Source organism: Terrapene carolina, unplaced genomic scaffold (genome assembly GCF_002925995.2).
Source record: "Terrapene carolina triunguis isolate 2854851 unplaced genomic scaffold, T_m_triunguis-2.0 Scaffold85, whole genome shotgun sequence".
NCBI classification, from domain to species: domain Eukaryota; kingdom Metazoa; phylum Chordata; order Testudines; family Emydidae; genus Terrapene; species Terrapene triunguis.
Genome location: NW_020664436.1, coordinates 34318782 through 34331150, shown reverse-complemented (window position 1 = coordinate 34331150; position 12369 = coordinate 34318782). Strand labels below are relative to the sequence as shown.

General features: G+C 40.0%; 1 protein-coding gene across 1 annotated transcript in view; it reads right to left on the bottom strand.

Annotated features, from left to right (window-relative positions):
- Positions 1-2148: 2148 nt before the first annotated feature.
- Positions 2149-12369, bottom strand: part of TAGAP (T cell activation RhoGTPase activating protein) — an 80765-nt gene continuing 70544 nt past the window's right edge. Inside the window, 10 exon segments of the mRNA XM_024203566.2 lie at positions 2149-3443; positions 4784-4901; positions 5650-5845; positions 6607-6716; positions 7202-7363; positions 8538-8707; positions 10053-10119; positions 10805-10858; positions 10962-11046; positions 11523-11564. Coding sequence (XP_024059334.2) covers positions 2149-3443; positions 4784-4901; positions 5650-5845; positions 6607-6716; positions 7202-7363; positions 8538-8707; positions 10053-10119; positions 10805-10858; positions 10962-11046; positions 11523-11564 — 2299 coding nt within the window.

The following is a 12369-nucleotide window of genomic DNA, read 5'->3' as shown; positions in this document are numbered from 1 at the left end:
AGAAAATGTCAGCCAAAACAGTTCAGTCATTTCTGAAACCAAGACTAGGGAAAATACAATTTTTGTCCATTTTAAAAAATTATGATGACTTGAACTTTGGCAGGGAGTGACTTGTATATGGGGGGATGTGCCTTTAGGTGTTCCTGTGAAAATCTGCCCAATTTAGCTGTTATGAGCCTTTGAAAAATTGCAGTTTACACATGATCAGTGCAGATTAGCAGCTAAAATCTCAGGGTTCTGCCCCCACTGAGTATGCCCCAATCTCTCACAGCTTCTGCTGTGACTGAACCACACATGTGCCATCTCCACAGAGTGACTGAGAATGTTGCAGCCCAGGAATGGCTGCCCCAGGCTGGAGTGGGTCTGGGCACTGGAACAGAGAGCAGGGAACCTCTGCAACTATTAGGGCTAGAGTCTTAAGTTTTTAAAAATGAAAGCTGAGGTTCTACATATCCACTTGTGTTCAGGAGCTGGGGCTTCAAGTAAAACACCAAGTTTCACAGGACTTGTGGTAAAACCGTAAGATCTGACAACTCTGGAGAGCTTTGCTGGAGGCAAATTCTCTGGAAAGCGGCTGCCTCAGCAGGCTGCCATCTCCCTGCCTGCACCAACATTCTGACAACTGTTACCAACCTTTCCCACAGCATCAGCCCCTTGCAACTCCCCCACCCCCACCCAGAACTAATGCTGCTTTGTGCCAACATAACCTGGTTGCTTGGAGAGATATTCTGAGTGCCAGACTCAGCTCTCAATTTCTGAAAGCTGCAATAGTAGTAGTAATGCTAATCAATAATTAGCAATTAGTTGATATCCTATTACCTGGGTATGTCACATTATGCAGATAGTGTGTGAATGTTTGTAAAAAGAAAGAGACCATGAATAAAATATCATAACAATTAGATGTGCAGAAAAAAAGTGCTTTATTGTAGTGAAATTACACTGGAGGAAAAACCAAAAAGTCTCCTCAGTCCTGGTTCAAGACATTGAACCATAAACTGGAGATAAGTGCTATTAACATGTGAGTTACTACATGTGAAAACACATTACACTTCCAGTCATTTCTATTCTTATAAGGTTAAAAGACACTGTCAAGTATTTTTTATAACTAAAATGTTCCTCACTGTAGGTTTTAAAGAGTTGTTGGAAGCTTGAGTGTGAAATGTTTACTTGCAGGATTTTTCTTGTTCATGTACTCTGTAAAATGGGGATAACAATACTTCCTTTCTCCCACCTCTGTGTGCCCTGTCTATTTAGACTATAAACTCTTCAGGGCAGGGACTGTCTCTTACAATGTTTATGTGCATGCCTAATAAAATAGGTCCCTGATTTTGATTGGAGATCATGATTGACTACATAATAATGCCGATTAATTGTTGTAAGGTTGCACTCCTAACCACCAAGGAGGGAGAGGGATTGTTTAGGAGGGCAACAATGAGTATAACTAGGAGTGATGAGATAAAAATCAAGAGAAAGGAAATTTAGCTTGAATAGTAGGAGTAACTTCATAAGAGTAAGGTTTATTAGAGTGTGAAGTAGTATCCTAAGGTAAGTGGTGGAAACATTGCTTGAGTCATTTAAAACCAGACAGAGCTCTAGAAAAGTATGTTGTGAGGAGCAATCCTGCAGTAGGAGAGGGTGGGACTGGACTAGATGATGAAACAGTTATTTTCCATCTCTAATGTCTCAAATTCTGGGACTGAGGGATTGCTGACCCATTTTTTAAATTAAAAAAAAATCAGCAATGTGTTATGTTAGAGGGGAAAAAACATATAGCAAATTACACAAAACCTTCATACATATATAGGAGAAAAGGCAGGTGGGATAAATTTTGGCCCTCCCAGCCCTGAAAGTGACCTCTGAAGGATAGAAACACAACACTCTATCACACAGCTCTCACATTTCTACTATTTTCTTTCAGTGTAATATATTATGTGCAGTATATACACTTTTTTACATTATAATGCACCACACACACCCAGTGCTGGAAAAACATGATACATTAGGCTGACACCCAGTTTCAGAAAAGCTTTATGCAAAAGAAGTGTTCACGCCAAGCTAGCTTAATCTTGGTCCTTTTAAAGTAAAATGTTGTGGACGATATTTTGCAAGACAAATATTTGTACATTGTGTTGAGAATGGACAGTCTATTTAAACATAGGATTCCTTAGCATATTTGAGCTGGTCAACCTCAAAGAGTGGCTGACTGCATCGTCGTGTCAGATACTCTTGTTTGTTCTTTTGATAGGACTCAGACATAGTCCTGAGACGATAAACTCGAGGGGTTACAGGTAAACTTGCACGGGAATTTATTCCAATGTCAATGGTTTCAGTTTGTATCTGAGAATCATTTACCACAAAAAGTCTGTCAGAGGGTAGATCCTTCTGATACGTATCTGTTGTAACCTCTCTATTGCTGAGACCTGGATGAGGAGGCAAAGAGTCTTGATTTGACACAGTTGCTCTCATATTCTGAATTGTTAAGGTACTGTATGAAGGGACCTTAGCAGCCAGGCAGTTTTTAGTAGCCTCTTCATACGATGGTGGTTTGCCAGGATTTTTCTGGTCCACTTCTCTAAATACCTCATCAGCTGACCTGAAACGAGACCTTGGTTGATATACCACAGATAATGGTTTGCCATTGTTGGTACAGTGTTCCTGGACTATTCTGCCTGAAAACTGAATTTCTTTCTTTGAGTCCTTCTTGAAGCTGTTTCTTTGAAAGCCCATAGCTTTTCCAGGCTCCCAACTTTGAGTTTTTGTTAGCACTTTCTTGCGGGTTGCAAAAGAAAATGACATGGAGTGCTTTTTGATCTCTCTGATGGGTGTATCACTTTCATCAGCAGTCTTGGTGGAAAAGGACTGGGGTCTGGTTACGAAGTTTCTCTTGGGACTGGAAGGAGAAACTAATGGTGAGCTGGTAAAGACCGAGCAGTCAGAATTGGATAAGGAGCTATCCAAGGAACAGTTGGAGGATGTTTTGGGTAATGAGCCACTTGATAATTCTGATGGCAAGTTGGTTTTCACACTTAGGTTTAGTGGCTTTTTAGTCCTATAGTGACCTCCAGGAAAAAATTCCCCTGGCAGGCGCTTTTCCAGTTCTTGACCTTGCAACCTCAGCTGTTCCTGCTGGATGGTGAAGTTATCCTCACTTTTGGTTAGCTTCTGGCTCCTTATCTTGCCGTCAAGGCAGTCCTGCAAGGACATGTCTGGCTCAGAGAATCTCCTATCCAGTGTGCTTATGGAGTTTTTAAAAACGGTTAGTGAAGAGGCAAGGGGGGGGAGGTCCTGTGGTTTTTGGCATCGTGGGTCTCTACTTCTCAGGCTACTGGTTTTCCCTTTGGCCTTCTGGAGCTGCTTGATTTGAGAAATGCTGGAGCTGCATTCAGCCTCGGGATCAGTGCTGTCGTAGGCAGAGTCATTTTGCTGAGTGGGAGATAACAGTTCTGTGGGAGAGGAAGAAATTGTCAGTACATTACATGCCAAGCTTGAAAATTAACCTGAAAAACTACCTGAAAATAACCATTAATGATGTGCTGATCTCCATTTATTCATAGTTATGGTGCCAGATCCTCAGCTGATGTAAACTGACTTCAGTGGAACTACAGCAATTTATACCAATTGAGAATCTGACCCATGTAGTTCAGTCGAACACCTCAAGAGTTCTTATCTGACAAATTCACTAAATTCAGGTATATACCCAACTAACTGTAGCATAATATTTTTAGGAGGGCTAAAGAGGGAGAAAGGAAGGTAAACAATTTTATGAATGGGGATAGAAGAAAACAAGTAGAAAAGAAAAAACAGCTATGAGCAACCACTGTATTCTATAGCTTCCCAATCGGGCACATTTGTTTCAATGTTCATAGTTCTTTTTAGGAACAATCTTCTTAACCATTTATATCAAAAAGGATAGTGGGTCTCCTTAAAATCCATGGGGTTGAACTGCGGTTTTAACTTAGTTTAGGGTAGGGGCTGGCGTAGGGCAGCTGCTCTGACTGCCTTTGTAAAGGGACAGCATATACTCTCCCAACACTGGGCCAGCACCTCTGCAAGAGGTTGGGACATGGTTATGGAACCATCCCCTCCTTGAGGGTTTCTAGAGCTGCCAATAATGAGACCTAAAGTCCCTGCACTCAGGGAGCACACAGATCTGGGATTGTGCTTGGCACCTGTCAAAGGTTTCATAGTGGGAAAAGGTCCTTATTCCCTCTTACATACCTGCCCAGGGGCAGGAACAATCTGGCCCATACTGTACAACTTTTAGCCCTTGGATGTGACTCCATTGGCAGCTACACATATACAGAGGGTGACATTTGGACCTCATGAAGTTCCACTAAGAGGACATTTAATGATCATTATGGACTCAACACCGTGAGGTGCTGAGTGCCCTCAATTCCTACCGACTTCAATGGGAGCTGAGGGCACTCAGCACCTTGCAGCATAGAGTCCTATGAGAGGCTATGAATATTATGATTTTATAAACTGTATGAGCAGCTGATGCTTGGCATTGGGAATGAGTCTAGCCTTGTGGGATATTGTCATTTTAAGTGACTTCTTTAGCATGTAGAGCATGCTCCAATAAAATAACATTGTCAGTTTGTGTCTGGCACCCAGAAAACCTCTGTACTTTCAGTAAAAATTTTAATACATTTTAAGATAAACGTGCTTCAATAACTTGATAGACCAGATACCATGCATAAATATATACAGGGATATTATTTATCCAAATGTGGAGTGGGTCCAATACACCCAATATGTAAAATACATCAACAGATCATAGTACCTGTGGAGCTGTCGGTGTGTTCCAGTGAATCATCAGCTGATGGACTGAAGAGCAAAGATATATCCTCCCCAAATACTTCAAAGTAGTTATCAATGAGGAATTCCACTAATGTCTTAACCTGTGAAAATAAAATAAGTATTTTTGTGTGTGTTAAACTAAGCATTTGAACTGGCAGTTTCATAACTGGCACTGGTTTTGTTCTTATTTTGCAGTTTAAGATCTATGTTAACGAATTTATTTTAACCGAAGGGGTACAAAGAACATAGTGTATAGTATATAATAATCTTTCATAATACGGTACAGTACTTTTGCATATAATACTGCAGCAGCTGGGTAGCTGCTACAACATTAGGGTAAGCCACTCCTTTATAAAGAGTTCCATATATCAGACAGCAAGGTATCTTTGAACAGAACCATGCTGAACGATGAAGGGCTTGCAGGAATGGATGGATCCTGTGAAAATGTTAGCCTCATGCTACATAATGGGCTACCTTGGAACAGGAGTCCTGGACCTATGGATATGTGGATCTGCTCAGAAGACTTACACTATTCTTCAATTGAGAGTTATGTGTGTGTGTATACCTAGATGTATAAATATACACACGCACTGTATATTTTATTGATATATTTGTTCAGTACATTTGTATTCAGGAGCTGGAAATATGAGTAGCGTGTACTCTAGGCTAACTCGTTGTTTGTACAATGTAGATGATGAGACAAGGAGACTTGATGACCTGTTTCTGAATAGACCAGTGAAGTGTTGATCCAGAGATGGTTGGTAGTGGTGCCTCACTTAGCTTCTGAAGGCAAATAGTAATGGTAAGGGTCTGTTTAGGGGAGCAGCAGAGGGAGGAAGCCAAACTAACCTTGTCATTCATCTGTTTCTGGACTTCGAGTGGTAAGGTTTCAGCGTGCTTTGGAGTCAGCAGGTTTGGCCCAATGCAGATAGCAAGATTGCTGGAATCCATCCGGTTGACCTCAGAGGTTTTGCTGAGATGGTGAAGTACAAAGACCAAATGCTTGAGCAAGAGGAGATTTGGTCTTGGTAATTTGTCTGCAACCCTAAGAAACATGAAAAAATGCAAAATTAAGTAGGTGACAATGACCTCTTCTTTATGGGAACAAGTTTCAGTTTAGCTCCCATACACGACACTTCCTCTAAAAAGAGGAAAATGATTTTTTTAACTGTTTTACAAAACTATCATTCAAAAATCCCCAACAGCAGCTGACGGTGTGGCTAACCATAACGTCTTGACCGACAAGCAAGCGTTAGAATACTTTTAAAATAAATTAACAAACAATGTTAATAAATGATATGCAATCTAGAAATATCACTGGAGAGGTTCAATAATATTGATCTTTAACGCATCTAAAGTCATGTTATGTAGCTTTACAGTGATTTCATATAAGTCAGCTGTTAGTTATAATTTATATTTTTCTGTTTTTTTCCCCCCACAAGAATGAAATTTTTTTGTTTGTTTTCCCAGGACCAGGTTCAAACCAATGGAAGCTTTTCCATTGACTTCAATGAGCTTTGGATGAGGCCTCAATTGACTGTCCACTGTTGATGTACAGCATTAATCACCAAAACATTGCAAGCCTGTTTGTTCATTATTCTGGAGGTCTTCTGTTTTTTAAATCTATCTCACATACATTAGGATAGTATTGTTACTAGAGAAATGCTGTTCTGCACCGTTTTCACTCCAAAATTAACCACTGGAGGAGTTGCACCAACTTTCTACAAATGACATGAGTGGAAATGTTTCCAGACAGATCACTGGATTTGGATGCTCCATATCAATGGGACTGATTGCAAAACTTACTCTTTCAATCCTTCAATTCTGTCCGGATTGCTCTGCTTCTCCATCACTGTCATCCACTCGTCATAAAGTTCAGATGAGAGTAGCTTATCTGGGATATTTCGTAGGAAATCCTGCAATGAAGAGACCTTTGGTTTAGCATTTGGATAATACCATTTACCATGAAGTGAACATAAAGACGTTTCTTGCCTTTTGATTATTACCATGACTGACTCAGCACAATGCTAATCAATTTTAGCTATGTGGTATATGTACCTCCTATATATACACACAACCATTTATGTACGTTGTATGAATATATACAAAACAGCATGAAGTGCTTCACAAAGAAAGATAAAATATAGTTATCCCCATTTTACAGAGGGGAAAACTGAGGCTATGAAGTGACTTGTCCAAGGTCACATAGGAACTGGAAGTCAGTGGGAGAAAAATAAAATAAGAAATGAAAAAGGTTATCAATTTTTTCTGAAGCTTAAAAAGTTTAGTCTAGCTTCACTTTGGTTTTAATTTTGGTTCCAGGTTAGGATCTGTTCTAGTTACTAATTTGCCCATTCCTGTTAGAAATTTACTCTCACAGCTAGGGGTCAGGTGCATTTACCTTAAAGACCACTGCTAACAGATGCACGGGTTTGCTTTCCAAGTCAACCTTTCCTCCTGAGTTCAGTTCTTCCTTCAACTCCTTGCGTGCTTTTTCATTGGCAGCTTTTCTGAATATTCCTTCAGTGAAAGGTCCTTTAAAGTACAGTGTAGTAAGGATATCCTATAGGAAACACACATAGAGGAATGGAAGAATGGTAAGGAAGGCCATATAGAGCATAACTGTGTTATTAAAGATATAAGCATGTTTAACTGGGAGCCGCACTGTTCTTAAAGTGGGATATCATCTAGTGTTGGTTTGCAATAAATTACACTTTAAGGGCTTGACTTTTCTCTCACTTTAACTTTACATCAACTTCAGTGGAATTACTCCGATTTCCAGCAGGAGATAAATTGGGCACTCATGTTTTTGTCGCCGCTCCCATATTGAATGTCTAGTGAAGCTCATTTTGGAAAAAAAAATCCATTGCTTGAATGTGGGCCAAGTCCAGTTCTAAGCTTATCGTACCCTTGACAAGTGGCCTCGACACATGCTTCCTTTGCTGAGGAGGCATTTGTGTGGGCCAGAAGGTGTTTGCCCAAAAGCTGAGTGCTTTTGTCAGGGAAATATGTCATTCATAATGTCTTTATGCTTCTGAAATATTTTAAAGGTGAAGTGACTTCCTCAAGATCAAACATGCCCATGACATGATCAAGAAGGTAACTCACTTTTCCTGACTCCCAGATCAGTGCCCTTGCCAGTGGACCACACTTCTAACACAAGCTAGAGGGGCTGAACCCAACCCCCAACATCTGAATACCCTCAAACTTTGGATTAGCATCTGAACTCTGCGACTAACCCCTTTTTCTATAGTGAATCAAGCCAAGCCTCTCCATCACCCTGAACTTCACAGCTTTTCAGCTGCTGCTTTTCTACTGATTTATGATGGTCTAATCCATGCAGTTTTTTGTATAGTCCCTTAGTCTGTAATCCTCACGTGTGTAATTCTCATTGAAGACAATGGGAGTTGAGGGATTGGGTTTTTCTAGAACAGAGGAAAATCCCCGTCTTGCTTAGTAGCACTATTATTTGCACATGAATATTAATACCAAGCTCTTATACAGAGATTTTCATTGGTAGGTCTCAAAACACTTTACAAATTGAGGTATCATTAGCCTCGTTTAACAGATGGGGAAACTGAGGCAGAGAGCTGAAGTGACATGCCTAAGGTCATCAGCAGACCCAGAAGCAGAGCTGAGGTATCTTGAATGCTAGTCTAGTGCCTTACCCACTTGGACATACTGCCCCTCATTAGACATAAGAAGTACTAAATGACTACTACTAGCTGTTTGCTTACCTGGATGGGTTTGGGGAGTGTGTCATCTTCACCACAGACAATTGACAGAGGCTGATCAAACAGAGAAGTCTTCAGATCAGATTCTAAATGTCCCGAGGACTCTGATATTGTAGAGTTCCATCGCAGCGCGAAGGGCCATGATATCACCTTCTTTCTTTTCTTATTACCATCTATTACAAGCAAAAGCAAAACAAAAATGAAAGGAAAGTGAGTGTGAGAAAACTACTGTGGATATGATCTGGTATGCTCTGTGACAGAGGAAATAATATCCACAATACACATTAAAACAAGGATGCTAAGCTAAACAGAGCAAAGCTAAACTGAAAGACCGCTAAACTGTTACTAAGGAAACAAGTCCTTAAACTGTAACACTCTGACCATCCCTATAAAGACAGCACCTTTCCTGTTTCTATGTCGTACTCGCTGTTTCCTCTTAGCATTAGACTTACAGCAGGAACGTACGCAGCCCAAGAACTGCTTTTGTGGTTGATTCAACAGTAGCGGATCTGCAGTTTGCAGTATTCTGAATTTTCTTTCACTACATTATTTGACCCTGCTCAATGTCCCTATTAGTGGGTTCATGGAAGTGGGGGCTCTTTCTTTCTTTCTTTCTTTCTTTCTTTTCTTTTCAGCACCTTGCAAAGCATTGATTACAAGCACATCCTTTCATATCTTGCACCTTGTGGATACCAGTGCTCCATGCCTCTCACAGATCACTCACTGGCCCTTTTTTCTTTAGTAGATATGGACTTTTTTCTGTTTGGGGGTGGGTGGCTCTGGCCATCTGCATGTGTGTGTTGTCGCTGGCCCACTGGATGCAAGCTATGGATATATGCCATGGGATCTCAATTCTTGTGACAACTAGTCTGGGTAGTAGGTAGGTCCAAATGGGCATGAATTCTGTGTCTATCTCCATTTCAATGCCCTCTTTTTATGCTTCAGAAACTCAAATGCAGTGACTCAGTGGGTCAACACCTGCTTTAAGACTTTAAAGTTTTGTTCTAGCCAGCCACAAGGGGATGCCCTAGAACAGAGCACACATGCCTGGAGGATATCATCAACACTCCTAGCCTTCTGCTGTTTGAGGTTCCTAAATCTCCCATGATTGGATTTGAACCTGGATCTTAAACATGGTGGCATGTTGGGAACTTGAAGATTACAGTGTATTGAAGCTTATATTTTTCCCATAAAGCATAAATGGGAGTGTTTTCTAAACAAGTTGCCTTCTTTGCAGAAGTTGAATATCCCAACTCCAAAATGAAATGGAAAATTTGCTATGTGTGCTAGAGGTTAGCAGGACCTGCAGCTGTGGCTCACTAAAGTCCTGATAATTAAGGGTTAAAAATAATAACAATGTCACATAATGTGATATTAACACACTATCAATTAACAACAAACTCTGTTTTCCTGCTTCCAGTAATAAATATATATATATATATATATACCAACTTCAGTTTTGCAGAAATACCAGCTTTCAACACTTATGTAAGAGGAAAGTTTTTTTTCAAAACTCACCAATCAGATGGCAAAGCCCATCTTCACTGTCACACGACATCAACAAATGGCATTTCTTGATATCGCCCTAAAATAAATGTTAATCAGTTATGAAGCAGACAAAGATAAAAAAACAACAGCCAACCACATCTGTATCTCAAAATCCTGTGATATGTTTCATATACAAAATGGAAAAATGTAGCATCACAGAATTAATTATTACGTCTAGCAATTAAATGTAAGCTCTGTATATAGAACTATCCAGTCCTAATGTTTAAGTTGCTATTAGGAACATCGGAATTGCCAGACTGGGTCATACCCAAGCCTGACAGTGGCTAGCACCAGATGTTTCAGAGGAAGATGTAAGATCCCTGCAGTAGGCAGATGTGGGATAATCTGCCTTCCACATACCGGTAGATCTTATTCTGATCTCTAATAGTTAGAAATCTGCTTAAATCCTGAAACATTCCAAAATATTTTCATTAACTATTATGACTGGATATTCTTGATATCCTTCAAAATATCCAATCTCTTTTTGAATCTTGCTTAAACTAACTTTAAATATCATCACTGCTGCATATTTGCTCTTTAGATGTAATATCTAAACAAGGCACAAATTAAACACACAACAAGGTCTGGCTCCTCAGCTGGTGTAAATCAGCAAACTCCACTGACTTCAGCAGACTGATGCTGATTTACACCAGCTGAGGATCTGGCCAGGGCATCACACATGAACATACAATAGGAATTGGATGGAGTTAGAGATTGTTTACCTCTGACTGGCACTCAATCAAAGTCTCCATATTGCTGGCATTTAGAGGTTTTGGCTAAGAAAGAAAACAAATACAAAATGTGAGAAACTATTCCAACATTATTTGTAAAAAATAATGTTTTGTAAAGTAGATCCTTTGACTCATTAAACACACTTACAGCATTGCAGCTGCTTAACACCTTCATTAGGAATTTAGTTGATGGAACTTTAGTGATTCTGGTTCCCTTGGTTTCTTTTGTTTGCCTGTGCAGAATGAATGGACAAAGAAATAACGATTACCCACCATAACGTTTAACCATTCTTTTGTGCCTCCACTGCAAGCCAAAATATCATTTAAAATATATTTTGAAATAAGTCAATCTCTCTATCCTTAGCAAACTATAAAACATTATTATGGAAGTTGAAATTGTATCTGTAATGCATTTAGTACAACTACCATAGATATGCCTTCCTTTAAAAAAGAGCTTTTCACTTTCACTACATGCAAGGAGTAGATAATAAATGCTGAAAGCTAGACCATATAACAAAACTCTAATCTTACATCAGTGCTAATTTTCAAATCCGACACTAAACTCGCTCAGTCAGCTACGCACAACAGCCACAATCGCAATGGGTGACCGCCTCCCCCAGCACATAATTTCTGCAGTCTAAATTTGTAGTATTACACTAACTTTAATATTCATTGGGTACCTTCATTTCATAGGCAGAACAGGGCTTACCAGAGGATGGTATCCAGCCAGAGTTCTTTTACCTCGAGCGAACTATAGAGAAAAGGAGAAACAGCATGACTCTCTCTGCTGCTACTAATCCTCTGCAGAGACAGAAGGAGACTAAACAGTTCTACCCCCACGTGTGCTGCATTATAAACGGAGAATAGGGGAAGGTGGAAATTCACAAACTGAGACAGGAAGAAGCATCATGGGGCAGGACAAGATTCTCTGACCGACACTTCAAAGTTCTAGCTTCCTCTTTCCTTTTAGGGCAGCTACAGTGCTTTTATTTTTTTAAAACCTTGTAGCTGTTATGCATGGAAAAGAAGAGTCATCTTGCAGGTAAAGGTTCCGTGTAACGTCACTGTCACCAGGTAGGATGTGTGAAAAGGATGATGCCGTGTAGGCAGGTTAAAATTCAGTTTTAAAGGGCAATTTGCACTGTTTAACACCCCCGTGCGAGTAGAATGCCATAGCTTTTGCAATTAAAAAGACACCATCGGTTTAAAGGTGACCCTACGTTTAGGGTTGTCAAGCTTTTCATGACACCTTAGACCAATAGACATGTTTCTATGCATTATTTTTTAAAAACTACAATGGAAACTGTTTTTAAACAAGTATCAGAGGGGTAACCGTGTTAGTCTGGATCTGTAAAAAGCAACAGAGAGTCCTGTGGCACCTTTAAGACTAACAGATGTATTGGAGCATAAGCTTTCGTGGGTGAATGCCCACATGCATCCGACGAAGTGGGTATTCACCCACGAAAGCTTATGCTCCAATACATGTTAGTCTTAAAGGTGCCACAGGACCCTCTGTTGTTTTTAAACAAGTGCAACAACAACCTTTGCAGCACTGG